The 27,336-nt window shown below is 67.0% G+C and overlaps 6 protein-coding genes across 6 annotated transcripts; 5 read left to right on the top strand and 1 right to left on the bottom strand.

Moving 5' to 3' along the window:
- On the bottom strand, window positions 1-7,976 carry CHLRE_12g545500v5 (uncharacterized protein). Its single transcript, XM_043068860.1, has 11 exons — window positions 7,584-7,976; window positions 7,402-7,508; window positions 7,260-7,298; window positions 7,039-7,075; window positions 6,693-6,743; window positions 6,360-6,422; window positions 6,041-6,089; window positions 5,659-5,729; window positions 5,343-5,440; window positions 4,207-5,127; window positions 1-3,942 (listed from the first exon to the last, which is right to left on the bottom strand). The coding sequence occupies exons 1-11, from the start codon at window positions 7,749-7,751 to the stop codon at window positions 591-593; spliced, it is 4,956 nt and encodes a 1,651-aa protein (XP_042919112.1). The 5' UTR covers window positions 7,752-7,976; the 3' UTR covers window positions 1-590.
- Window positions 7,977-8,156: 180 nt separating this feature from the next.
- On the top strand, window positions 8,157-11,228 carry CHLRE_12g545450v5 (uncharacterized protein). Its single transcript, XM_043068859.1, has 5 exons — window positions 8,157-8,699; window positions 8,955-9,036; window positions 9,606-9,677; window positions 10,068-10,367; window positions 10,641-11,228. The coding sequence occupies exons 1-5, from the start codon at window positions 8,536-8,538 to the stop codon at window positions 10,818-10,820; spliced, it is 798 nt and encodes a 265-aa protein (XP_042919113.1). The 5' UTR covers window positions 8,157-8,535; the 3' UTR covers window positions 10,821-11,228.
- Window positions 11,229-11,586: 358 nt separating this feature from the next.
- CHLRE_12g545400v5 (uncharacterized protein) lies at window positions 11,587-12,768 on the top strand. The gene is made up of 2 exons (XM_043068857.1): window positions 11,587-11,964; window positions 12,440-12,768. The coding sequence occupies exons 1-2, from the start codon at window positions 11,656-11,658 to the stop codon at window positions 12,494-12,496; spliced, it is 366 nt and encodes a 121-aa protein (XP_042919114.1). The 5' UTR covers window positions 11,587-11,655; the 3' UTR covers window positions 12,497-12,768.
- Window positions 12,769-13,456: 688 nt separating this feature from the next.
- CHLRE_12g545401v5 (uncharacterized protein) lies at window positions 13,457-16,828 on the top strand. Its single transcript, XM_043068858.1, has 5 exons — window positions 13,457-13,883; window positions 14,214-14,304; window positions 14,598-14,689; window positions 14,873-14,994; window positions 15,179-16,828. Exons 1-5 carry the CDS (start codon window positions 13,687-13,689, stop codon window positions 16,621-16,623), a joined length of 1,947 nt encoding a protein of 648 aa, XP_042919115.1. The 5' UTR covers window positions 13,457-13,686; the 3' UTR covers window positions 16,624-16,828.
- A 108-nt stretch (window positions 16,829-16,936) lies between these two features.
- On the top strand, window positions 16,937-22,848 carry CHLRE_12g545300v5 (uncharacterized protein). The gene is made up of 12 exons (XM_043068856.1): window positions 16,937-17,217; window positions 17,395-17,510; window positions 17,710-17,792; window positions 17,990-18,125; window positions 18,368-18,577; window positions 18,809-19,025; window positions 19,294-19,394; window positions 19,603-19,680; window positions 19,852-19,923; window positions 20,066-20,449; window positions 20,759-21,445; window positions 21,669-22,848. Exons 1-12 carry the CDS (start codon window positions 17,139-17,141, stop codon window positions 22,422-22,424), a joined length of 2,919 nt encoding a protein of 972 aa, XP_042919116.1. The 5' UTR covers window positions 16,937-17,138; the 3' UTR covers window positions 22,425-22,848.
- An 88-nt stretch (window positions 22,849-22,936) lies between these two features.
- CHLRE_12g545250v5 (uncharacterized protein) lies at window positions 22,937-26,855 on the top strand. The gene is made up of 4 exons (XM_043068855.1): window positions 22,937-23,598; window positions 23,866-23,960; window positions 24,247-26,049; window positions 26,179-26,855. The coding sequence occupies exons 1-4, from the start codon at window positions 23,340-23,342 to the stop codon at window positions 26,812-26,814; spliced, it is 2,793 nt and encodes a 930-aa protein (XP_042919117.1). The 5' UTR covers window positions 22,937-23,339; the 3' UTR covers window positions 26,815-26,855.
- The last annotated feature ends 481 nt before the right edge of the window (window positions 26,856-27,336 follow it).

Genomic DNA, 27,336 nt, shown 5'->3' on the forward strand with positions numbered 1-27,336 from the left:
AGAAATCCGGAATACAATTGTGCCGTTGCCATAGTTCCGTGCATTGTTTCTGCGCAAACAGCGTGTCTCAGCTGCTACACCGGCATAAGTCGAAGCCAAGCCGAAGCCCGCCAGAGCTTGCAGCACGCAAACCATGTCGGCGCACGAAGCGAGGTCTACAGCACCAGACGCAAAACCAGGTACACCGGGCATTCAGTCCGGCGACGCCCAGTCATACGCTAGCCCTGCAGTACAGAACCCGCAGATGCGCGTACGTCTAACCTTGTGCTTGTAAAACACACACACTCACGCTTGACTCATGCTTGACACAGGGTACATCCGCATACTGTTTCCACCATCTCGGCGCGCACAGTAAGCCTTGCTTCGAAGAAACCATCACGTCCAGTTGCTTTAAATCACCAGTGGCAATTATTCCTGGGTCATGTAACACATGTGAGTCAAAGGTGTGGGCCACCGTCCACCATAGTTAATGCTTTATTGCGTCCCGCTTTGTACAAACATGTATACCGGTACCGTACAACATCGCTCTCTTGCAATCCACCGCAACCGGTTTCTCACAAGAGAGATAGTCCATAGTTAGTGCTATTTCTTCAGTACATCGTCCGTGTAGATGTTTGCTTCACGCCCTCCGTAGGTCGTAGTGACGACGCCCGAAGGTGTGACACCGCACTGCCCACACGTGCCTGTTGCGGCGCGTGCGCGTGCCCGGCCTGGGTGGGCGCGGCGGCCCTTCCCACAGACAGGTCCCCTCCATCCCACGGCCACATCCAGTTCCCAGCAGCACCCGCTCCGTCGGCGTGAGCGGCGGCCGCGGTAGCAGCACCGCTTCCGGTCGGCGCGTCACCTCTCTGCGGCGGCGGCCTGTTGTGCGGCAGTTGGTGCGGCGCCGCCCCGGTCGCGGCTCCCGCGTGGGCCGGCGCCTCAGATCCGCTGCTGCCGCCGGGACCGCCTGCGGGCTTTGGGACCACCGAGCCACCAAATAACACGCCCGTCGCCCGGCCGCCGCCACCGCTGATGCCGCCGCCGCTGCCGTCCTCGCTGACAGCCGGCGCCCAGCCCCATGCCGCCGGCGGGCCTGCTGCCGTGTACGGCACTGCCGGCGTCGACACGGAGGCCTGTCGCATCCCCCCCGGCCCCCCGGCTGCCGCGGAGGGGCTCCCGGCGCCGCTGCTGCCGACACCGCCGCCGCCGCCCGGCGGCGTCGCACGCAGCGCTGCCGCCAGCGAGGTCTTCATAACGCGGCCGCGCATGGGTGACGAGGCAGCAGCGCCATTTGTGCCGCCGCCACTGCTGCTGTTGTTATTGGCATCGCGGGGTGACGGCGGCGGCATCGCGAGCATGCCATGCCCGCCCCCTCCAGCTGCTCCGCCGCTGGTGTTGGGGCCAGCGGCGGTGGTGCCGGCGGCAGACCCGCGCCAGGGGCCGCCGCCTGCGTCGCCCGACGCGGTCGCAAAGCCCCGCTGGTGCTGATGCAGGTGCGATCCGATGTCGATGCTCCGGCGGACTTGCGCTGCAGATCCAGCGCCGGCTGTGAAGCTGGCGGAGGCTGCGTGTGGCTGCCCGCCAGCCGCCGCCGCTGCAGGCGGGGGCCCGAAGCCCGCAGGCCCTCGGCGCGGCGTCAGAGGCAGCGTGCCCGAGTAGGACAGGGTGTTAAAGCCGCGCTGGTGCCGCGGCGACGACGGCGCCAAGCCCGTCCACGTCGCCGGCGCCGAAGGCGGAGCGCGCGGCGACGCCGCACGGCCTCCTCCGCCGCCTCCGCCTCCGCCGTGTCCCCGAGGCGACGCCAACCACTCCAAGGGCACCACCTCCACGCCGCGGTCCAAGTGCTGCAGCGGACCGCTGGCGGGGCCATTCGGCCGCCTGCCTCCACCAGCCGCGGTGCCGCCAGCCCCTGCTGCCACCGCCGCCGCTGCCGCCGCCTTCCGCTCCCGGCCCTGCTGCTGCTGGCTGCCGTGCGCGTGTCCGTGACCGTGCGTGTGCGTGTGCGTGTGCGTGTGCGTGGGCTCGGACACGCGCAGCACGGAGCCGAAGCCGCCGCCGGCGCTGGTCGCGACCGAGTGCACGGAGCCCGCCACTGAGGGAGCCACGCCAATGGAGCCGGGCCGCGGCGAGGACAGGGGCGAGCAGGGAAACGTCGACTGGTGGCCGTGGCCGTGGCCGTGGCCATGGCCCAGGAAATTGGCGGCTTCGGAATGACGCGGGAGGCCATTGCCGCCGGTGCCGCCGTGTCCGTACCCCGGATGCGAGGGCGGCAGCGTCCTGATGCCTTGGTGTGTGGCGGGCCGTTGAGCCAAACCAGCCGGCCGAGCCGCCGCTGCCTCCGCCGCCACTGCTGCCGCTGCTGCTGTTGCAGCAGCGTACACCTGCGCCTGCGCGGCTGCGGACGCCACCGCAGCAGCCCATGCCGCCGTCTCGGGCCCGTCAGCTTCGCCCACCCCCATACCCGCGTCAGCAAACGGCGCCAGGTCGCTTGGCTCAGCGCTGGGCACGCCTGCGGCGCCGCCAGCAGCAATGCTGGTTGTGGTGTAACCGGTGGCAGTCGTCGGCAGCGATGTCGATGGCGAGCCGCCGCCGGCGGCACCGCTACCTCCCGCGCCTCCGAGCATGGTCCCGAGCCAGCCGCTGACGCCGCCAATTGCGATGGCGCCGCCGCTGACACTTGCACCGGTGCCGACACCAGCAGGGAGAGACGCCACCGCTCCGGTCCGGGGGCCGCTGCGGGCGGGGCTCCAGGCCGCGCGGCGTATGTCTGCAGCCGCTGCTGCCGCCTCCGCACGGCCGCACACGATGCGCGTCGGCGTCGGCGTGGGAGACTGCTGCGGGCGGTGGAGCTCCGTCGTCGCCGTTCCCCCAAATAGCCGAGAGGACTGGCCGCGATGGAAGCTGGACGCGCCGTGAAGGGCCGCTTCCGCCGCAGGCGGCGCGGCGGTGTTGCTGCTGCTGCCACTGCCGTTGGCTTCTGCCGCGGTCCAGCCGTGCAGCGCACCGCTGCTGCCGGTGCCGGTCACGCCGCTGCCGGCAGCCATGGACGCCTCGCCTGCGGCTGCAGCGGAGGCGCTGGCAGCAGCACCTGCGCTTGCGCCGGCACCGGTGGGCAGGAGCGCACGCGCGCTGACGGAGCCGTGTGGGCTGTGGCTGGCGAGGTGGTGCAGGTGGTTATGGGCGGCGGCGGAGGCGGAGGCCACGCCGGCGGCGCCGCCGCTGCCCGCGGGCCACTGCTGCCGAGCCGACCTGGCGAGGCGGGCGCTGTAGGGGCCGTGAGCGTGCGGTGTGCTCACAGACCGTAGGCTGTTCAGGGCCAGGCGAGGCACGGCCGCAACGCCAACCGCTGTTACTGCCGGGCGCTTGACGCGTTCTGACCTGGCTGACTCAGCGGCGCCGCTGCTACTGCCGCCGCCAACGCCGACCTCGCCAGGGGACGTGGCCATGAAGCCCTGCGCAGGCGCGGATCGCGGCGGCGCGAGATCCGCGTCCCATGCCTCGTCATCGTCCGGAAGATCCAAATCCAGCCCCGACTCGCCCGCCATGCCGCTGCCGCTGGATCCACTAACGCCCATGTCCGTGTGACCGCGGGCCCGCTGCTCGCCCGTGGCATTCATCTCCTCCAAAGAATCTAGGCCTGGGGGCATGACATCGCTGGCGCCGCCGCTGTGCCCAAGGTGGTGCGCTGCGGAGCCGGAGGCGCCGTGGGCGCGGGAGGAGGCGGAGGCGTGCATGAGCCTGGAGGAGGAGCAGCCCGGCAGCTGTAGTTGAGAGGCGCTGCTACTGCCTCCTCCAGCGCCGCTCTGCGAGTTGCCCGTGGCGGCGCCTGAGGAGGTGGTGGCGCCGGCGGGGCCAGGCGCGGCGGCTGCCGCCTGCAGCGACACCACCACTGGGGTGCGGGGGCTGTTGGCTCGCAGGCTGGACAGAGCCACAACGGAGGAGGCGGGCCGGGGCCGGGCACTGCAGCGGGGGGCGTGGCGAGGTGAGGTGGCGTCGGGTGAGGCGCGCAGGAAGGGTGAGCAGGCGAAGAGGGACAACCAAGATGCAGACAGGTGTAGCCGGCGGGATCCGCAGCATCAAAGCGTGCGTTACTCATGGCACGCACGTGGCAGACTCAAGGCGCCCAAGGCCTCACAACTTGCCACCCTGCCCAGCCCACTCACCCACCCACCCAGCCCAATCACCCGCCCACCCACCCAGCCCCAGCCCAGCGCCACCCCTCACCTGGTGATGCTGTGGCTCCTCTGCCGGTGCAGCTCCAGCACCTCCTCCAGCCGGGCCATCTGGCCCACCACCTCCCGCGTCACGTCCGCATCAGCCACCCCCGCGCCCCCACCCGCCCCCGCAGCTCCCTCCTCCCCCCCGACGCCTGCTCCAGCGCCTGCGGCTGCGGCTGCTGCCTCCGCGGCATCCAGTTCGTCATCTGACAGCGACCGCCTCCGACGGCCCTTTCCGGGTCGGCCGCGCACAACCGCATAGTCTCCGGTGAGCCCAGTGAGAAACGTGCCGCCTCCGCTTTCCGCCTCCTCACCCTCTTCTTCCTCCTCCCTGTCGTCAAACTCGCTGTAGCCATCGCTGTGGCCGCCCCCCTCCGTGTCTGCATCCGTGGAGTGCACTCCCTCTCGGCTGGCCTCCGCATGCGTCTCCAATCCGCCGGCTCCTGCACCCTCCCCGCTCCGCTGTTGCTGCCGCCGCCGCTGCCGCTGCCGCTCCTCCTCATCCGCGCGCACCGCCGCCGCAGCCGCCGCCTCGAAGCGCACCGCGGACTTGGTGCGCAGCCGCGCGGCCGCCGTGGAGCTGCTGCCCGCTCCACCACTCCCTGTCCCCGCCTCTGACCCTGCCTCGCCCTCGCCCTCGCCCGCCGCCGTTCCCTTCCTCGATCGCAGCCCACCATCCGCCGTGGCGCTGCGGCTGCCGCTGCGACTTATACGGCTTCCGCCGCGGCGCAACCCGCCCACCTCCGCTGCCTCCGCGGTCCCACCACCACCACCAGCACCACCGAGTCCAGCGCCGCCGTCCTTCATGGAGCGGGTGAGGATGGATTTGAGTTTGTCCATGCGGCGGCTGTGCCGCTCCATGGCCTCTGGGTCGGCGCGCTTGGAGGGCGGCGGCTTGTAGGACAGGATGCGGCGCAGGACCTCGCCGCTGTGGGGGAGTGGGGGCGCGGGAGGCGAGGTTGAGGCTGAGGCTCCACATCCCCCCCTCCCCCATACCTCTGCCTCCCTTCCCCGCGTACACACGCCAGGCACCTTGCCAGGCACTCCGCACAAGCAACCCCGCGCCCATCCACGACCACCACCCTCCCTACCTCCCGCACCCCACACCAGCACGCGCACGCGCACGACACTGTCCACCCGCACCTGGCCTCCTGCTGGTCGAAGCTGTAGGTCTCGCTCTCCAGCAGGTGCCGCAGGAACTCCGGCCCCTCAGTCACCCAGTGGTCGCGCCGCGTGCCGCCCTGCAGCCGCGAGGCGCGGAGGCGAAAGGCCGGGAAGGCGAACGGCCGGGAAGGCGGAGGGCGCAGGGTCGTGGTCCGTCCGGCCCAGCTACTGACATGGCTATGGCAATGCCGCTGCACCAGCACCCTGAGCTGCCCCAGCTGCCTCAACCGCCTCTTTTTGCACCCTGGGCCCCCGCAGTCCAAGCCCCTACCCGGAAGCCTGCCCCCCCCCGCACCTTCTCCACGTCCTGCATCAGCTTGCGCCGCCGTATGGCCCCAATCATGGAGCTGATGGGCAATGACATGCCTGTGTGTGCGTGTGTGTGAGAACGTGTGTGCGAGTGCGTAGGCACTTTGGGTCAGGTGGTCGCGGGACCGCAGTGATGCGCTTCCGTGGGATAGCGTCCAGAACGACGGGCGCATCGCCACACGTCTGGCGATTGTATTCGCGCGCTAGGCTTGCGGCGCGGCCTCCCCTGCCTGGTGTGGTTGCCTCTGTCCATGGCCAATGCCTCACTCACACAGCCCTCGAGCCGCCCTGGGCCATACGCGATGAGCGCTCCACCGTCTTTCCCTGCCCACAGCTACCCCTCCCCCCCACGCACGGCTCATCCGCACCTGACGGCAGCACGTACTCCGCCCCCAGCGGGTCCTTGTCCGCCATCACCTGAGGACCGCAGGGAGGCGGGGGGGGGGTGACGGCGGTGCGAGCGCGGGGGTGCGGAAGTCAACCCTGGGAGAGGCCCTCAACCCGCGGGCTGTGTCGGGCGATGTACGCACACAAGACCACATACGGGGAGGCACAAAAGAGCGAGATGAGGGTGGCTTGGACAGCAACCCAGGTCCCGACTCAGGGGCCAGAGCCGTCCCGACACCGGTCACAGTGTCAGGCGCATTCCATGCAGACCCCATCCCATCTCATCCAACCCCATCCCACCTCGTAGCACAGGAAGTGATGGAACTCGCGCCAGGCGATTTCACCATCCTTGTCGAAGTCAAACTGCGAGACGATATGCCGGCAAGACAGGTGGTGACAGGGCGAACTTGATGGACAGCGAGGACCCCTGACAGCACGTATGAGTCAGGCCATTGCACTTCAGCAACAGCGTACGGCTATGTGCGTCTGGCGCTATGATGAGCAGCCGCAGGGATCCCGGCGCCAGACCGCCGCAGCTACCCGGCGCCCGTCCCTGGCCCGTTCCTGCGCTGGTCGCTGCCCCCCTTCCTGCCCGCTCCCTCCCCTGCCCATACCGCCGCACAGCCCCCTCACCAGCTTGATAACCTCCAGAATGGCGTTCGCATTGGCTGGGATGCCAGACGCCTGCGTCAGTGGACAGGTGCAGACTGCCCAGGTCAGGGTCCGGACAAAGGTGTCAGGAGGCATATGTCATGCACTGCAGCACAATTACGTGCCCGTGCAACCCAAGTTGTCTGCACGCTTCATGAACCCCGGCACCGTCTTGGCAGCATGGCTTGCCCCATGCAGCCCCCTAGGCCGATGCAGCCCAACTCCGCACTGAACACAGTCTCACACACGTACACACACATTCGTTTTGTAATCCTTAACGGAAACGCACGCGCACACGGCAAGGCTCACAGCCGTCCCTGACACACACCTTGAGGGCGACTTCCAGCTCCGCAGCATCCAGAGCCCTGCAGGCGGCGCCGAAAGCGACAGAGCACAACAGGTTCAGCTCACGCACCGGTTCTGCAGTGGTGTATGGGTGTCAGCACCCGGAGTCAGCCCCGTGCTCTAGCCGAGGACCCCTACTCTCCGCCTGTGGCACAGCACACTTCGCCCTAGCACCCTGCAGGCCCCCAGAAGACACTCGCTCACCCGCTTCCATCATCGTCAACCAGCAGGAACCATTGTTTGCTGCATGTGGCAACGGGTAAATGTCAGCCAAGGGCGGGGCAAAGCACCGGCTATGCACTGGCTCCCCACACCCGCACTGACACCCGCACAAGAGTTGACTCACATCCGCTGCTCTATGGCTTCAGGGAGCGGGAGCGGGCTGATTTGCCGCCCGTGCGCCAGCGACCAGTCCTTTGCCTCCGCATATGCAAGTCGGTATGTGAGCTCTTTCTGTGAGGGCCGGGGAAGAACCGTGTTGTCGGCATGCGGATGACCAACTGCGTCCGTCGACCAGTGCGCGCCTACCTTGCTGAACTTGCGCTTTGGCTCTGGATAGAAGTCCACAGGTGCTCCAGAAGGTACACCATCAGAGCTCTCGTCTCCAAGTGCAGCGGCCTTTTCGGGTTTGTTTTCCTCCTCCGCCTGCTCAGGTACTTCCACACCACCTCGATGTAGAGTTCCAGAGCGCTGCATGGTCAGACGCTAGGCGCAGACCAAATTCGACGGAAAACCTCCAGCTGCTCAGGTTGCTAAACTGCTTTTCCCGTCACTCCACATCATGGAAGCTTGTAGCTCTCAGCTTAAGAACACTGGATTTGCAAGTATCAAGACTAAACGTGCGGCTGTGAGCAAGAATGGTGCCAATATACATGCTTCGTAAGACTATGATACATAAGAGCGCAGTAGTTCAAGAAACAAATACATCGTATCCCCCGTATTTGTCAACGGAACTCTTTGCTGAGAAGCCGCGGCATGAGCTGGCCACCGTCACACCGTGGCTGGCCACCCCAGCACGCCGGCACGAACCCGGGCGCCGAACCGGGTCGCAAGCGAATGGTTTCTATTACCAGTCGTGCAAAGCGCACCAAAACTGAAGCAGGCCATGGTCGAACACTTGCATGGCCGAACACTTGAGCAGAAGTTGGCGGCAGCACCATCTTCAGAGCACTGTCGGACATCTTTGCTGTGCCATTCTCAATCGACACTCACACTCCCAGCCCAGCAACCATCAATGCGCCAAAACCTTGAAGTCTGCCCCCCAAACAGCATTACAATGATTGCCCTTGCCTTGGTAGGTCACCACCCACGGGTCTGCTGGGCCCGCTGATGACGCGGCAGGCGCCCATTTTCGCACAGCTTTCTCGCTTCTCTCTACACACAGCCGGGAAATTCCGCATGTCCCACAGCTCCTTGCACGCTTTGAATTTACCTCCAAGTATCAATCTTCAACCCACCCAGGCTCCCCAGCCTCTGAATCATGAACCCCGGCGACGAGCAAGGCCGCGGCGCCGTCCACGCGGCGTTCACCGGCCCTCAGCAGTCCCAACAGCAGCAGCAGCAGCAGCAGTCTATGATGATGGCTATGGCTCCCGGCGCCCCGCTGATGGCGACCACCACCACCACCACCACCACTCAGGGGTCGTATCTTGTTTTTGGGGTAATGTCTAGCTCCAGACAAAAACGGCCGGGTGGCCGCCGTCCTTTGTCTGGGCACATGGCGGTTTGGGGGCTTCTCCATAGGAATTCGGACAAAACCCGCCCCAAACCCGGGCCAACAATGTCTCGCCCCAGACATTAGCCTCCGGGAGGAATGTCTAGGAAACGGCCAAAATGGCCAATTAATGTCTGGAGACATTAAGATAGGAGCCCTGCCACCACTACCACGGTCGCAGGCAGCTCCAGCTACGCCGCCACTGCGGTGTCCACGGCGGTGGACCCGACCACGGGCCGGCCCTTCACCACCTACCGCAACATGGCGGTGCGTGAGACAGCAGCCCCCTGTGTGTGCCGGTGTGTGCCGGTGTGTGCCGGTGTGTGCCGGTGTGTGCCGGTGTCCGTTTATCGGTATAGGTGTGGGCGTGGTGGGCAGGGTATGCTGTTGTGGGTGTGTGTGGCGCCGCCGCCAGGGGACGGAACGACTGGCCAGGGGCCAGGGGGCCAGGGGCAACAGCGTCAGCAAGGGATCAGGCTCACGGGCGGAGGAGGAGGAGGCAGGCACGTTTGACCTGAACAACTGGGCGGTGTGGGTGTGGGCGTGGGGCGTGGGCCAGTGCGGCAAGAGACAGGACTGACCCATTCAGCCCCTAAACGTGCCTACCCAAATGGGGCGCACGATTTCGGTAGATAGGTGGCGCTTGGTGCCCCCCTCCCACGCACCAGCGCGCGCCCTCTTCTACCTGGAGCTGCCGCCTGCTGTGTCCCCACCTGCCCTGTCCACTGTCCCCACCTGCTCTGTCCACTGTCCCCACCTGCTCTGTCCCCACCTGCCCCACCCCACCACCTCGGCCCCACCTGCTCTGCCCCACCACCTACGCACCTGCCCCACAGGTGGGCGCGGTGTCCGACCCCGCGGGCGGCACCACCACAGTGGCCTACCAGTTCCAGCAGCAAACACCCATGGTGCGTACGTGCGTGTGGATACTGGGCTGGCGGACCGTGGCATCTGGGAAACGTGTTGGCCATTCCCGGTACATTGAGAAAACATAAACCGCTACTGTGGACCCCAAGGGCAGGCGTGTTGTTTGCCGGGTGGTTGCTTGCCTATCCCTGGCGCATGCACATGTGCCGTGTACCGTAGTTTTGGTGTGGCCACACGCCGGGCGTGGACCCCAGTGCTGACCCCAGTGCCGCCACCACTCACACCATGCTATCGCATCCAATGCGCACACACACACACACACACACACACACTCTCTCACACACACACACACACACACACACACGGGCGGGCTTCCCTTGGCTTTCCCACGGGGTGCCAACCCCTTCGTCTCGTGCATTTCTAACACACAGACGGGCGGTGCCATGGACCCGGCAATGGCCGCCACCGCCGCCGCCTACCCTTACGCCGCCCTCAAGGCTGGCGGCGGCGCCACCCTTCAGGACGTGGCGGCGGCGGGCGCGGGCGGCGGCGGCCAGGATGACTACAAGGAGGATGACTACGTGGGAGTTCGTGGGGGCGGCGTCCGGGCGTATGATCCCGAGGCCCCCATGGCTGGCGATGACGACAATGATGATGATGGAGGGGACGTGGACGCGGATGACGACCTAATCGAGGATGACAATGCTGCGGAGGCGGCCGGCCCGCTGCAGGTGAATGGGGCGGGTGGAGGGAAAGGCGAGTGGCATTGTGGATGTATTGGGAGGAAGAGCGAGGCGCTGATAGACGCGAGGGTGCGGCGCGTGGCGTGGTTCATGCGCGGGCCATCCACACACCTTTGGTGGCAAGCCCGCGTGGCTTGCGCGCGCGCGCGCGCGCACACACACACACACACCATCCACACCAGCACCACCGCTACCACTACCACTCACTTCCGCATACCCGACCCACATTCACCCCCATACTCATCCGTCCTCACCCCACAGGACGTGTACGAGCCGGACGTGGTGGCGGACCGCGGCGGCTTCGCATACGGCCAGGCCGCAGCAGCGCCCAGCTGGGGCGGCGCCAGCGACGTGTCCGCCATGCTGGGAGGCACCTCATCGCTGGCGGGTGGGGACTCGGTGGAGACCACAGGGCGTGGAGGCGGAGGTGGCCGGGCGTGAGCGTGAGTGTGTGTGAGCGTGCTGGAGGCTGTGGTGATGTAGGAGGATGTTTTGGGTTGTGTAATGGAGATGGGAGAGGGCGCATGGGGTTTCAGATGTTTTGGGAGCGGGTCTGAGCATCTGATGCACGAGGGCGGCCAGCAGTATTGCAGTAGGGACGCACGCACGGACAGGGGTGTTCTCCGGGGGCTCGGCCCTATCTCCCCCCTGAATCGGTGTGCTTCGGGGACCCAGCCCAGAAATCACATTGTACCGGATCCGCACAAGTTCGGCGAAAGCATCGTGCCGGGATTGTGTTATTGCGGTGTGACTTGGATGATATACATATAGATTGACAGCTGATGAATTGACAGGAGGACTTGCATATGGTGCAAGACGCCGTGTCGACATGCGCACATTTAACATCCAACAACAAGCTGCTCCTTTTGTGTCATCGGCATGAGGTTGGCGGCGACGGCAGCAGCACAGCAGCCGCCAGCGCACCCGGCAAGCCGCAGAAACACAGTCCTCCCCCTCCCGGCCCCTGCCTGCCCGGCCCCCGCCCCCTTCCAGCAGCCCTCTGGATTACAGTGCATGCAGCTGGTGTCAGGGCACGCCGGCCACCCGCTCGCAAACTCTGTGCCAGTTTCATGCATGGCGGCCAAGTGTGGTACGGTTAGTGACCTGGCGGACCTGTCAGACCCAAGGGACGTGCCGTTGGGATGACCGGAACTCAGATCGCCAGCCAATAAGTTAGAGCCCGCACTAGCGCAAGAGCAGAACCACTCTGAACAGCCGCACAAACACACATACGACCTCACTGCTTACCTCTTTGTTACCTGAAACCTGAAGCGATATGTCCGACCGCGGCACCGAGCGACAGCAGATGCAGCAGCAGTCCGGCACCGAGCAGCAGCAGCGGCAGGGCCAGCAGGACGTCATCGACATCACCCCGCCCCAGCGCGGCAGTGCGGGAGGCGGCCATATCGCCACCACCACCACCACGGTCGGCGGCGGCTCTGTGATGGGTCCCACCACCACCATCAGCAGCAGCGTTGACCCGGTGACTGGCGTGCCGCTGACCACCTACGAGACCCGCACCGCCGGGGTGGTGCCCACGGCGGGCGGCGGCACGGCCGTGTACCAGAGCTACTCAGCCACCACGGTGAGGGGGGGTGGGGGAGCGAGGGGGAGGGGAAAGGGGCATGGGGGGAGGCTGCTGGGATGGAGGAGGAGAGGGGAAGGAATGGGGGCCCGGGTTATTCGGTGCAGGGAAGGTTGTGGTGCGTGGACGGGAGATAGGCAATGGGGGGCCGGGAGCCAGTGAGGGGTGAAGCAGTGGGAGGGCGGGATGTCGGCGCGGGGCGGGGTCGCGGCGAAGAGGGTGGGCGAGGGGGGGGGGGGGGGGGGTGGGCGGAAGCGGGCTCTTGCGGGGCACACGAGTGAGGCGGGGAGGGCCTGGACACGGGGCGTAACGGCGTGGGCGAGGGTGCGTGTGGAGTTGCATTCACCACCTAACTACGCACGGGTCCTGGTGCCGGGGCAGTGACATGGTCCGCTGCAAACACGTACGGAACGGATGGATGGCCCCCCTCCCCCTCCCCGTAACGCATCTACCTGCTGCTGACGCATGCATGCAGATGCCGGCGGAGCAGCAGGAGCGGCAGCAGCAGGGCGGCGGTGGAGGTGGCATGTGAATAAGCTAGCTAGCGGCATGCGTGCAGGCGGCGGTGATGGGAGCTATACTCATGTTGTGAACGGTGGACCAGAGCCCGAGACAAGCAACCGCTGACGGACCCGCCATACATTGCATGGCGGGACACGGCTGGCGGCAGTAGCAGGGCGCAGCCCGATGATGTGGGTTAGCTAGAGGGCGGTAGTACCAGGCCCAGTAGGCAGGTAGTAAGTATTGCGTTGCTCAGCAGTACAGACAAATTTCAAAGTTGCATGAGTATAGCTAAGAAGAGCATCTATCTGGCGCGCAGCAGCTGCTGGGTGCAAGGGGCTTGGCGGCGGGCGGGCGCAGGAGCGGATTGGACACATGCAGGTTAGTGGTGCCGCGCCGCGAATGAGGCCGCCGGGAGAAAGCTGCAAACCAACTCGCCTTTCTACGCCTTCCTCAAACTCACATAGCACCATAAAGACACGCATGGCTAGAGCCAATAGCAGCTAGAGATATATGTCTGAGCAGCAGCAGCAGGCGACTGGTGGCCGGCACGCGGAGCTGCGTGTGTGGGTGAGACCAAGGGCGCGGCCCGGCCGACGACTGATGGCCGCGACGGCACCGGCCATGCTGACCGCCATGTGCCCAGTCCGAATCAGGTGTCGCAGATGACCCCGTGAGGCGCAGAAGCAGGGCTGCGACACGGGTGCGGGCTCGGACGTGGCACAGGCGCTTCGACCCGCGGGCACGCCGGAACGAAAGACAAGAATAGTTGCAAGTTGTTCGTCCTAGGCTCGTTTCCAGGTGGGGGCGAAGTCCCCCCGAATTACCCCCCAGAAGGTGACGGCGGCTGGAGTGCGCGGGCGGGCGTGGGGCCTGGAGTCCTGGGGCTGGTGCGCGGGAACCGAAACACGTACGCGCGTGTCAAAACCCCTCTTGAGTCGGCTCGTCCGCTGAATTCACCATTGCAGCCCATTGCCGTGTTTGCCGCAATCGCATACGGAAGGCCCGGGGTTAGCGTGGCAATCTGGTCGGACACAACAGTAAGACGTCGGGCACGCCCGCGCGCAGCACTCCTCTCCACGACCAGCCTCCTCCACTTACCAGCCACGCAGCAAGCACCCTAACCCACCTGCTAGCAGCCTAGCACTTATTCGACTGTTTAACAAGGATTCCCGAAGCAACGCATCCATCCCACCTTGGGTCACATAAACCGCCGACGACATGAGGGCGTCGCGGCCGCCACTGCTACTGCCGCTACTGCTGGCGGCGGCGCTGCTGCTGGCGGGACTGCTACAGCCGCGAGGGGCCGCCGCCTACCCGGACTACTGGGTTGCCACGCCGGCGGGGCAGCAGGACTGCGCCGCACAGCCCACACGCGCCGTGATCGGCAGCCCCCACGGAACGCCCATACAGGACAGGTGAGACAGGCAGGAAGTGTGTTCGGTTGGGCAGTTGGGGCCTTGGGTGTCCAGGGGCGGCTTGTATGGGAGGATGGTGCATGGATCCTCGCTGCAGAAGCTTGCCAGCTTGTGCATGCCTTGAAGGAGTAGCGCGCGGGTTCGGTCTATTATGTCCCACAGCGTTTACGGGTTGGGTTGCGCCTCCTTGCGTCACATTCATTCAAGGTGCATGCATCCTTGTGACGCCGCATTCCATCCTCCCCCTCCCCCTCAATGCCCTCCTGCGTGCCTCCTCCACGCCCTCCTGCCCCAATGCCTCCTACGTACCCCTCTCACATCCGCCCGCAGCACCATTACCATCACGCTACGCCCGCTAGACGCCGGCAGCAGTGGCGACGAGGCACTGCAGCTGTGCCCGGGGCAGGCCTACACCGTGCAGGTGAGGGGGAGGGGCTGTGTGGGCACCGCGCGTGTAGGTGTGTGTGTGTGTGTGTGTGTGTGTGTGTGTGTGTGTGTGTGTGTGTGTGTATGTGTGCATGAAAACTGCCATGCAAGCAAGTCGAAAGCTGCTGCTTGTATGGGAGATTGGTTGACCATGGAGTCTCATCTAGTGGCATACGCCCGCTCACAGTCACGCACAGCATGTGCTGCGTCTCCTCCGCCACCAACTACATGGACCCCTTCGCTCTTGCCCCATCAGCGTATGCCCCCTCCCGCACCTGCTGTCCGCAGGTAGGATTCCCACAGAAGCGCCGCGCGCTCATCTCCGCCACCTCCGGCGCCTTCTCCGGAGTGCCCTCAGGCGTACTGACCTCCCCAGACTGGTGCGTCATGTGCCCTGTGTGGGTGTCGGTGGCCGGCTGCAGCGGCTGTTGCTGGGTTCGGTATGCACATACGGCATACCGTATCCACGCCGTCTAAGACCGTGACTGCGATGCAATACGTCTTGTGCTCTTCTCTCCCCGTCCCCTTCCCCACCGTCCCACACTCCCTCTCCACTCATGCAGCCCCAACCGCCTCATCATTGGGCCCTCTCAGCCCTTCACCACCAACGCGGCAATGCCACTGGGGCTCACGCCGGGAGCCACCCTCACGCTGCCCTGCGACCTCAGCGCCACCTCGGCCGCGGGTAGGTGCGCCAGAGGCATGCACGCGCCAGATGCATGCACACGCCGTGTTTCTTGACTGCTGCTGAGTAGCTACTATACAAGTGACACGCCGTGGAACTGGCCAAGAGCCTGCAAGCTCCACATCGTGCGCCCAGTCACTTCCCCTTTACATTACCGGTACTGTTCACACCCTGCGTGCAACAGGTGGACAGCCGCCGGCGGCGCTGGTTCTGCGCGTGACCACGGCCTCCCCCATCTCCACTCGCTGGCGGGCGGCCTCCCGCAGCTACAGCCTCAGCAGCAACTGCCCCGTGGCGCCGCAGTGCGGCGGCGCCTCTGGCAGTAGCAGCACGGGCCTGGGCGGCAGTGGCAGTAGCAGCACGGGCCTGGGCGGCAGTAGCAGCAACACTACCGAAACCGGTACAAGCACCGGCGGTGGCAGCGGCAGCGGCAGCGGTAGCGCCACTACAGATGGCACTGGCAGTAGCAGCACCGACAACAGCGGAAGCAGCGCCGACAGCTCGACTCCAGGTCCCGGCGGCAGCAGCGCGGATGACAGCGCCGATACCGGGACTAGCTCTTTGGTGCCGCTTGCGACTCCGTCTGCTTCTTCCGGACCCGCTGTTGTTGCGGCTGCGGGTCCGTCCGACCCCGCTGGGGCCTCTCCGGTGCCGTCACCACCGCCTACCACCGCGTCACCACCGCCGGCCACCCCCACCTCCACCTCCACCTCCACCGCTGCTACGCCACCTTCACCGCCGCTGCAGTTCCGCGGGGATGCCGCTGGCGCCAACGGCACCGCCACCACCACCAGCACAGACAGCAACACCAATGGCACTGGCACCGGCAGTGGCAGCGGCAGCGGCACCGGCATCACCCCAGCGGCCACTGCCGGCGCCGCCCCCAGCAGTAGCAGCACAGCTGCTTCCCCACCACCCACCACCAGCGATGCCAACCCCCCTCCATCATCACCATCACAGCAGGTGCCCCCTCCTACCGCCTCAGCGCCGCCACCGCCACCACTACCACCCTCCCCTTCTGCCTCTCCCTCTCCCTCTTCCTCTTCAGTTAGCACATCTCCGTCTGCCGCGGCTGCCGCTGCCGCGTCCCCGCTGCCACCCGCCTACCCGCCGTCTCCGCCCCCACCGCGCCAGTCGTCGGCGCCAACGGTCCAGGCAGCCTCAGGTCGGCAGGACGAAGGGGATTTCAGGGAGTCAAACCAGGACGCAAGCGGCGCCAGCAGCAGTGCCGCTGCCGCCGGTGTCGACCCAACAGCTACTGCCGGCAGCAGCAGTGGTGCAGGTGGCAGTAGCAGCCCAGTTGTGCCAGGCGGGGGGAGTCAGCAGGGCGGCAAGCAGGCGCCTGACGTCGGGAGCAGCAGCACTACTGGTGGGCCCGACACCAGCCCGCACAACCCTGTCAGTGTTGGAAAGCAGCTGCCGGTCGCAGGCGCTGCCGCCCCCGCCGCAGCCACCGCCGAGCCCTCACAGCAGGCGACTGTGCCCGCGGTTGCGCCGTCGGCGCCAGGTACTGCTGGGGCGGTTGGCGCTGCGGGCGGGGCCGCCGGCGTGATCCGCGCTGCTGCCGGGCCACTTGTTGCGTTCTCCGTGACGTGTTTTGTGGCGCTGGCACTGGCACTAGGCATATGAGGCGGGATATTATTAAAGTTGCACAGGTGGCCGGCGTGATGCTCCTTTAATGTTGGGGGATTCTTGAGCAAGCCTCCCGAACCTTGAAGAATTGAGGTAGATGTGATCAACAGTGCTAGTTTTGAGGGTAGCAGTCACACGAAGAGGGTATGCAGAGCGACGAGAGGTGGGGGGAGGGGAAGACGCAGAATCAGGCTTTGAGAGGGCATCACGCGCACACGCGGCAGGCCAAACCCACATGCGCGGCGGACCGCCATCGGCCAGGGCCAGGCTGGGTAACATACATACACATCAAGCATTAAGTAACAGTGACAAGGGTGCCGCGGGCAAGACCCGCTAGTGTCAAAGTCTTCGGAAGTTCTAGCATCCCTTCAAGACGACTATCAAATGAACTGAACCGCCACACGATCACCGCCTAGCAAAACATCAACTTAAGAGACTTAGCTACCTAGCCCTGCCCAGGGCCCGGGCGGTGTATTTGACCGACTTGACGTGACAGCGAGGGAATAAGCGTGATGGCGAAAGTGATTGAAGCCGTCCAGATCTTCAAGAAGGTTGAGGACGTGACCGCAGCAAAGGATGACCCTCCGCCAGGTGAGTGGATTCCGCGGAAGTTGCATCGGCATTCTTAAGAGTGTGGACGCGGCGCCGCGCTCTCGCCTGCACTCGCCTGCTAACCTTAGGTTATGCGTATGAAGCTCGCACACGGGTCGGGTCCAACCGTGTGCAAACGGAGGATTTCACTCTGATTGCTGCGCTGTCGCTGTGCAGTCTACCTGATGGATGAGCTCGCCGAAATGGCGAAGGGTTCGGCGGAATCGTCGGAGAAGATTGCAGACCGCATTGCGAAGCGGCTGCAGAACAAGTCGCCGGTGGTCAAGTACAAGGTGGGGTGCAGGGGGCGGTAGCACCGTGCGGTAGCTGCCAGGCGGAGGCGGGTCTGGTGGGGTTTGCCGCACCCGCTGGGGTCAGGAGCTGCCATGCGTGGCCGAGAGCGCGACAGAGCTCAATGTGGCACATACCTGTGCCCGCCCATCCCGTTCCCACCTGCTCGCTTGTGGTGCCCGCGTGTCCTATATTGTCCAGGCGCTGCGCCTCATTCGCCACATCGTGAACAAGGGCTGCGGCCAGTTCCAGCGGACCATGCAGCGACATGCCAACCTGGTCAGGTACGCGTGAGAGGCACCGCGGCACAGATTGGTCTCTATAAGCGCACCATCCCAGCTATCTTGCTTCACCTACACACCAACTTCCGTGTGTCAAGCACCAACGCCCCAGTGCCCAGCTGCCACGGCGCCTACTCGTTTCACCCTCCCTCCCCCTCCCGCTCCCCTCCGGCTCCTCCTCCGCCCCCCCCCTCCTGCAGGGACCACGTGCACTTTAAGGGCGAGCCCGACCCCTTCAAGGGCGACGTGCCCAACCAGCGCGTGCGGGACAGCGCCCAGGAGGCCGCGGAGAGCCTGTTCAACACAGTCATGACGGCACCGGTCACCAGCCTGGGGGTGAGCGAGGGCGTGGGATTGGGAGGAGGGGTGGGTGGGTGGGGTGAGGGCTGATAGAGTGGAGGATGGGGGTTGTAGGGCTTGCTGGAAAGGAATGGAGGTGGGAGGTGTTGGATGGGCGGCCTGGCGGGGTTGAGGCAGAAATTTCGGTGTGTCTGGGCTGGCGAGGAGGCAAGTCAGCGAGTCCACAACTGGAACTACACCAACTCACAACCGACTTGTACTGTGTCTCGTTTTTGCAGAGCCGCATCCAGGGCTTTGGCAGCGGCGCGGCGCCGGCACCCTCCGCCTCCAGCAACAGCTCGCACTCTGGAGGGCCCCCGGCAGCCGACCGCGGCGCTGCCTCCGCGTCCTCGGGCTCGCGCATGGTCGGCTTCGGCAGCGGCGGCGGCTACACGGCCCCCGCCGTGCCCAATGGCGGCGGCGGCGGTGGCGCCTTCGGTGGCCAGCGGGTGAGCGCGACGGCTCGGCGCGCGGCGCGCAGGATGTGTGGCTGCTTGGCCGTGTGGGCAAGGCTATTGCCGTATTGCTGGATGGCCCACTCGTGCTTCTGCAAAGGGGTGTACGAGCTGACACAGCCGCGCCCAGTCCATGTGCGGCATCAGGTCCGCCCGCCCGACCCAACCAACTGAATCCTAACTTCCAACTGGCCTCCTGCTCTTGCCCCTACTCCCCGTGTCCAGCAACCCATGAACCAGCGGCTCACCATGGGTTACAGCAACGACTACGCCCCGGCCGCGGGCGGTGGCGGCGGGACTGGCGGCGGGGCTGGCGGCGGCGGCGGCTACGGCGCGGGTGCGGGCAGCGGCAGCGGTCAGGGCTACACGGCTCCCGCGGTGGCTGCCTCGGAGGTGCTGGGGTCGGAGGACGAGCTGGTGGAGGGCGTGTGCACACACAGCGGTGAGGCGGGGTGATTGTAGATACCAGCGCAAACTAAACCGAACCCAATGCAATTGGGGACAGGGGAGGGAGTGGGAGGGGAGAGGGATGGGAGAGGTCAGGGGTCAGGGGATGATGGTTTGCGCCTACTGGATTGGGCGCAGGGTTGCCTCAGTGGGGTCCGGACGAGTTGGGCCACCGGCTGTGCCTGGGACATGGCTCGCTTGCCGGCGCCGCCCTGGGCCTGCGTCGCCCACCTGGCCGACCTGAGCTTGGTCCTGCGCTGCAGGCCTGCGGCTGGCTCCTGACCCCGAGGACCTGCGGCGCTTCGTGGAGGCGGTGGGCAGCCTGGACGGACTGCGGGTGGCGGAGCTGCTGCGAGACAAGATGGTGGGGGCGGGTTGAGGCGGCTGGGCGGGTGGCTGAGAGGGATATTGGCGGTGCGGGTGGATGGGTGGGAGGCAGCGCTGCCACAGCTGGCAAAACAAGAGGCCTTTGGAAACTTACACGTATAAAACGTACATCCAAAATAGCGCCTGCGGGTGTGCCTGTGCCCATGCCCACAACACACGCCCGTGCCCACGTCCTCCGCCCCCAGACCGGGCCGGCGCAGTGGCAGCAGCTGCTGCGGGCGCTGTATGCGCTTGAGGCCGTGCTGCAGCAGGGCGTGTCGCAGGTGTGCAGGGGCAGGCGGTGCGGGGGACAGGAGAGGAACCGAGTGGCTGCGCATTGGGCGCACTGCACATGCTATGTGCCAGTTTAGCAACAAGGTGGTTCTGCAAATCCACTACCTCTCGACTGACCTCCCGCTTTGCACCCGTGGTACCTCTGTCCCCCGGATTTCCAGGCATGTGGCGAGGTGGCCGTCATGTTCCAGAGCGACCCCGGACCGGTGCAGACGGCGGCCTCGCACCCGCAGGTGAGCGACAGTGGGGGCAGGGGCTGCAGACAATGCGACCCGGCTGCATACCTGGGATGCGGCTTGTATCCGCGAGGGCGCCCCGCCAGGGAAGGGCAACCAACGCATGGTGTGGTTCCTCGCTGTCACCTTGGTGCTGCAGGTGGCTGTGCGCGAGCGCGCAGCCAAGGTTTTGAAGCTGCTGCTCGGCGACAGCGCAGCCGCGGCACCAGCCGCGCCCGCGCCGGCCGGCACCCGCCCCGCAGCCCAGCCTCAGCCCAAGCAGCAGGCTGCGGACCTTCTGGGTGGACTGGACATGCTTGGTGGGCCGGCGCCGTCCGCCGGCGGCGCGGGCTACGGCGGCCAACAGCAGTACCAGTACGGGCAACAGCAGCAGCAGCAGTACGGGCAGCAGCAGGCGCCACAGCAGTACGGGCAGCAGCAGCAGGCGGCTGCTGGGGTGGCGCTGCAGGGCCAGCAGCGGCTGGCGTCCGGGGACATGTTCAACGGACTGGCCATGCCCGGCGGGGAGGAGCAGGTGCCGCAGGTGGGGTCGAGGGCACAGGTCGGGTGGGTCGGGGTCCGAAGCTTTGTATGGTGCCTGGGCCTACAGGCTCCCATAATGTGTACTGGCTTAGGGCTGGTTCTGATTCTGGTTCTGGTTCTGGTTCTGGGCCGTACCTGGCAAGCCCTGCACGGCTGCAGAGCCCAGAATGGCTTAGTGGTCGGTTGGGCAGCTACCGAGTGGGGAGCTTTGGGATGTATCGCCCTAGGCTGCGGTGCGCATTGCACCACATTGGCAGCGTCTTGGGGGCGTTGACCACACAGCCCTGGATGCCGCTGTTCTGCCCCACAGGCCTTCAACGCGCTGGGCGCCCAAGGCAACAACCAGGCGCACGGCTACGGCCAGCAGCCCCAGCAGCAACGGCCGCCGCAGCCGCAGGACCCCTTCGGCCTCGACGTCGCGGGCGGCCATGCTGCCCCGCATGCCCATTCCAGCCACCCGTACCCGCCCCAACAGCAGCAGCAGCAGCAGCAGAGACCCCAGCAGCAGCAACAGCAGCAGCAGCAGCAGCAGCAGCAGGCGGCCGCAGGGGGCTCTCGTGCCGCGCCCCTAGACGACTTGTTCTCAGACATGAGCCTGGGCGGCGGCGGCGCCCGCCCCGCACCCGTCAGTACCATGCCCAAGGCCGGCATGGGCGCTGGCGGCTACGGTGGCGGCCCAGGGGGCATGAGTGGAGGGTACGGCGGCTCGGGCGGCGGCGTGGGCGGCGGGTACGGCGGCGGGCTCGGGGGCATGGGTGGAGGGTACGGTGGCGGCATGGGGGGCGCCAGCGGCGGCGCCACGCCAACTGGTGCGGCCTCGGGCAACACCACGCCCGGCTTTGGGCTGCTGGGCGGCGGCAGCAAGGCGGGCAGCCATGTGGATCTGCTGGCGGTGGGCGGCGGCGGCGGCGGGGTGGTGAGCGGTGTGGCGGGCGGGTACGTGCCCATCGGCTCGGCGCCCGTGTCCACACACGGCTCGTCGGCGGCGCTGATGCAGGTGCGGGGCGTGGTGGGCTTGGTGGGTATCGAAAGGGAACGGATTGTGTGCGCATGGAGGAACGAGGGGGCGTGTTCACCTCGGTGAGCCCGGCATGGACGTGGTGGGAGGATGGGCACGTGAGCGGTCAGCCTGCAGCTGCCTAGTCTTGGTGGTCGTTGTGGTGTTCACCCCACTTTGCCTTTAAGCTGCGCGCTGTGTGCTGTGATTCCATACGACACAGGGCTCGGCGCCTGGCAGCGGCCTCACCACGCCCACATACGCCGGCATGAGCGGGGCCGGCGCACACGCGGGCGGCAGCGGCGCGCCTCCTCCCTTGGGCGGTGGCATGGGCTACCAGCAGCAGTACCAACAGCAGCAGTACCAACAGCCGCAATACCAGCAGCCACCGCAGCAGCAGTACCAGCAGCACCAACAGCAGTACCAGCACCAGCCGCAGCACCAGTACCAGTACCAGCAGGCGCCGGGCATGTCATCAGCATCGCCGCAGCGGCCAGGCGGCGCCGCGGCCACCAGCGACCTGCTTGGGGGCGGCTTTGGCGACCTGTTGGGTGGCGGCGGTGGCGGTGTTGTGTCATCAGGGCCTGCCGGCATCTCGGGCGGTGGCCCCGGGTACGGCGCGCCCTCGGCCGGGGCTGGGCTTGGGGGCGTGGGCGGCGGAGCCGTATACGGGGCAGGCATGGGTGGCGGAGGCATGGGCAGCCCAGGCGGCATGATGGTGGGCCCGGGCGGCAAGGTGCAGTATGTGGGCGCCGCGCCCGGCTTGTCGAATGCGGCTGGGCCCAGCGGTATGGGCATGGGCGCGGGGCCGGGCGGCGCCAACCCCGGGTCTTGGCAGCACCAGCCCTACCAGCAGCACGCCCAGCCGCAGCAGCAGCAGCAGCACGGACACGGGCAGTTGGGCCACGGTCCTGCTGGTGGCGTGGGTGCGGGCGCGGGGCAGAAGGCCCATGATCCCTTTGCAGGCCTGGGCTTTTGAGGGGGAAGGCAGCAGTGCATGGCCGCGTGTGACCAACGGACCAAGGCGCGGTGCGTCGCCTGGCGTGATGGGGGTGATGTTTGCTGGTGGGTTTAGCTGAGGGTCAGGTGATGCGGTTTTTGAGTGTCGGGTTGGACTGAACCAAGCGTACAGGCATACTTGGATGTCGCGGATAAAGCAGGATTTGATGCGCCCGGGCCGTGATGGCTGCAGAGGGCTGCGTGCGTGCGTGATCAAGTACACCCTAAGGCGCCGTCCAAGCGTCCACTTTCCCTTGCCCCACGCTTGGCCAGTTGGTCTGGCTGAGCCGCAATTTTCCGCTCTCCGAGATGGGGTATGTAGAAGTGCCAGGGCCGTGCCGGCAGCGCGGGCCAGTGATGTGTTGCAAAGTATGGCCGTGCACCGCGCCCTTGCCCTTTTTCGCCGCATGGACACCAACCGCAGTCCCACGTCAGCTCTGACGATCTCCCGCCAGATGCAATCGGGCATGCTTACGCATTATAGACCTGAGCACTGAAAATAGCTTGACAGTCGTTGACGCAGGCTAGGTTGGCGTGTGCAAGCGGCACAGCAGCAGCGGGACTACTGCGATACCCTCGGAAGCCTTTTTGCAGGCCTCCAACACATGCTAAATAACGGCTCGGCACGAGCAAATGCATTAGCTCCAGCTTGCAACGAAGCTTCCATCAGCCGACGTGGCAGGAAAGGTCTCGCAGGAGTTATCACTGGCTGCGGCGAGCATTCCAGCATCACAAGTGACTTACTAGCTTTTCACTGGCTTGTCGTGACGCCCGGTCAAGCGGATAGTCAACCCGCGCAGGCATTCGACTCGCCGGTATGAGCGCTTGTGGAGCCTCCACGAGCAGCAGTGCCCCTCAGAATGGTGATAATGGCCGAATATGGCCCTTGCTGCCGATGGAGCTTGCAGAACGCATTGTGGCGTTCCTGCCTGGCAACGAGACCGCCCTCGTCGTCCGGCTGCTCAACCGGGCCGCTGCCCGGCACTTCAGAGGCCCGGCCTACACCACCGTGCGCATGTCGCAGCCCGTGCCACCCACCGAGTTCGCACGGCGCTGGGGTGTGCCAGGCGCCACGCGGCCGCTGAGTCTGAAGCTGCGGCGGAAACTGATCTGCCTGGCCGCGTCCAGCGGCGTGGTGGCAAACCTGGAGCTGGGTGAGCAGGCCTGCGGGAGGGGGGAGGGGATGACACAGGGGATCTGCTGCAACACGTCTATGGGGAAGGTTTGGTGCGGGGGCAGATACAGAAGCTAGAGGCTTTGAGGAGGCCAACTGGTGGGCTACCCGGTCCATCCGCTAAGGTGGTTTGCAGGGGGCATGGCGCGGTGTGCACTCTGCAGCGGTCCACGAAATTAGGATACCCAACGTGTACGGCGCCCCTTCCCCTGACCTGGTTGTTGTCACCCCCACTTGGCCCCTGCAGCCTACCGGGTGGCGGGCTGCCTGCCCACCTCCACAGCGCTGGAGGCGGCCGCAGCGGCGGGCCACATGTCCGCATTCGAGTTCCTGAGGCTGCAGGTCAGTCGCCGGACTGCCATGGCAGGAGAACGGGCGCGGGCGACTACGGTGGCATCAAGGCAGCGGCCGCTTGCGCGTGCAGCGGGCTCATCCATGTTTGAGGGGGGCCCCTGCATCGACTCACAGGCCTGTCGCTGCGTTGCTCCTTCCCCGGATCCCGGCGCTCAGTGTCCCGATTTCTCCACAGAGCCATCCCGAACACAGCGCACCCCTCCTCACGTGCTGCCACCTTCCACCCACCTCACCCACCCACCTGCACCCTTCCACCCAACCACCTCACCCACAGGACCTGGGGCCACTGGCCGGCACCGGCGCGCTGGCGGCCGCCGCGGGCGCGGGCCAGCGCTCCCTGGTGGCGCACATCCTGGACGCCGGCATCGCGCCCTGGAGCTGGTCGGCTCTGCACGCGGCGGCGCACGGCGGACACGCCGCACTGTTGGAGTGGCTGATGGCCAGCTGCCCGGACGTGGGCGGCGCGGGCGGCGGCGCGGTGGGCTCGCTAGGCGTGGCGGGCGTGGTGATCGGCCGCGGCGAGGCGCCGCCGGGGGCACAGGCGCTGGTGGCAGCTGGCGCCGGTGGAGCCCCCGGTGGCGGCGGTCAGCTGCGCCGCCTGCAGGCAGCAGGCCAGGCGGATCAGGGGGAAGCGGCGGCGGCAGCTGGGGAGGAGGGGGCTGCTGCATGTGCCGCGGGCCGTGGCGCCAGCGGCTCGGCAGGCGTGGCAGGAGCGGCAGGCGGAGGCTCGGCGGGCGCAGGGCCGGCGGCGGGCGCCACTGCTGACGTCCAGCAGGGCGGCGGCGCTGGCGCTGATGCCGCTGCCGGCGGGGCCATTGGTGCGGGCCTGCGTGCGGCGTTCCGGCGGCGTGTGTCGCTGCTGCTGTTGGAGGCTGTGGCACACGGCTGCGAGATGTCCGTGATGGAGCGAATGCACGCGGCGTGGCTGGAGGGCGCACGGGACGCCGCCGCCGCCGCGGCCGCCGGCGGCGCTGCCGCGCAGCGATTGCCTCTGCACGCGCACATCTTCCACCCCCACCTGGCAGCGGGACCGCTCCCTCCGCACCCTCTGCACCCTGCGCAACAACACCCCCATGCCCACTACCAGCCGCCGCCGCAGCCACCGCCGCTGCCGCGGGCACACGAGCCTCTGCAGCCGCCGCAGCTCATGCCCGACAGCGCGCCCGCCGGCGCCATCGTGGCCGCCGCCGCCGCCAGCCCCACCCGCTGCTGGCGCTCCAAGGTGACCTGGCTCTTGGAGCGCGGCTACCCGCGTGTGGCCTACGCCGCGGAGCGCGCCGCCGCCCGGCCCGATGCCGTGGAACGGCTGACGTGGCTCCGCGCGCAGGGCTTCCCGGCGGATGCTACAGCCTGCCAGGCGGCGGCGCGGACCGGCAACCTGGCGGCGCTACAGCTGCTGGTGAGGGAGCAGGGCGTGGCGATGCGGGAGGAGGCCACGGCGCGGGACGCCGCGGCGGGCGGGCACCTGCAGGTGCTGCGTTGGCTGGCGGCGGAGGGCCGCTGCACAGTCAGCAGCCAGACGGCGTGGCACGCCGCGCGCGGTGGGCATCTGCAAGTGCTGAGGTGGCTGGTGGGGGAGCGGGATGAGGGGGAGGCGGAGGCCGAGGGGCAGCAGGCAGGGCGGCAGGGACAGGAGCAAGGCGTGGGGCTGGCAGGTGGTCAGCAGCGCCAGGCGCCACCGCAGGAGCAGCAGGCGGCGTGTGGTGACAAGCTAGAGGCGGCTGGCGCGGCGGGATCCTCAGCTGCAACCACAACAGCTGCCGCGGCGGCGGCGGCCGCCAATGCTGCTGCCCACGGACCGCAGCAGTCCCAGCCTTGCGCCCAGCAGCCCCAGTCCCAGCCCCCGCCGCAACCACCGCAACCACCGCAGCCCCCACAAGCGCCCCAGCCCCCGCCCGCTCAAGCTCTCCTGACCGCCAGCGTGTTCTCCAGCGCCGCCATGTCGGGCAGTGTGCCGCTGCTGGCCTGGCTGCGGCGGCGCGGCTGCCCCTGGGATGCGCGCGCCTTCCCCGCCGCCGTGTGCGCCGGCAGCGCCGAGGCGGTGGCGTGGCTGCACCGGCAGGGCGCGCCACTGGAGGTGCGGCGGTGGCTGGGTCGCTGTACAACATCACTGCACTGAGAACACTAAGGTGTTCGACACCCCACTACACATCCCTCCCTAACAACAACCGCCAAGAACCGCCCCAACCCGCCGCCCCAACCACAGGAGGACGGCGGCCGCTCCACCTACGCGCGCGCCTGCCGCAGCCGCGACCTGTCCACGTTGCAGGCCCTGAGGGACCTGGGCCTGCCGCTGCCCGCCGGCGAGGCCGGCGGCGAGCTGTTCATCAAGGCCATTCGCGACGGCGCCGGTCTGGCGGTGCTGAGGTGGCTGGTGGGCGCTGGGTGCCGGGTGGACTGGGAGGCGGCGGCGGCGGAGGCGGCACGCTGGGAGCCGGGGCGCGACGTTCGGGCGTGGCTTGCGGAGAAGAGGAGGCAGCACCGGCGGCGGGCGCGGGAGCAGCAGCGGGAGCAGCGGGAAGGGGAGAGGGAGGGGAAGGGGGAGGGGCAGAAGGAGGAGCAGCGGGATGAGCAGGGGAAGGGGGAAGAGCGTGCGGAGCGGGAGGAGAGGCGCGTGTGTCGGGAGAGGCGCGGCGGCGGTGCTCCGGCTGGTGGGGGTGGAGGAGGCGGGCGCACAGGTGTGGGGCAGGGCGCTGAGGCGGGGCCGGGAGCTGGAGGACTGGAGGGCGGTGTGGGGGCAGGGCTGGTGGAGATGCGGGAGTCGGAGGACACGTCCAGGGAGGCTGAGGACTCGGGCGTCAGCTGCGGCGGGCTGGAGCAGTGCCAGGACCTAACCGGCTAACCGCTACGCATCCCCTACCATCCCTGTAAAACCCGCCTACATACCCCTTCACAATTCCCACCGATGCCATAAAATACGTTTCGTATCCCTACACTTTCACACAAATACAAATTCAGGTACTGACACGCCTTTCCAGCGTTATTAGCACACGTACAAGCTTTGCAGACGCACAACGTATACTGACCAGGCTGAAGTGCCTCCTTGTCTGCCCGCCTGTAGCGCCTCCCAGTACGGCATTGTGTCGGTTCACGGACCGTCGGGAAGACTTAAGCCCCGACCAAGCGTGTTGCTGTTAACTACACATGCGCATTATATACCCAGACTACCGAAGCCCCCATCCTACCCGCCCCCGCCCCCATCCCCGCCGCCGGCCCCGCCGCCCCCATCCCCGCCGCCGCAGCCGCCCCCGCCGCCGCCCCCGTCCCCGCCGCCGCCGATTACCCTCGACTTGCCGTTGCTTTGAGGGCCCACAGCAGCTCCAGTGCGCGGCGAATCGCCTGGCGACCAGCTTTCGAGCCCATT

Source organism: Chlamydomonas reinhardtii, chromosome 12 (assembly GCF_000002595.2).
Source record: "Chlamydomonas reinhardtii strain CC-503 cw92 mt+ chromosome 12, whole genome shotgun sequence".
NCBI classification, from domain to species: domain Eukaryota; kingdom Viridiplantae; phylum Chlorophyta; class Chlorophyceae; order Chlamydomonadales; family Chlamydomonadaceae; genus Chlamydomonas; species Chlamydomonas reinhardtii.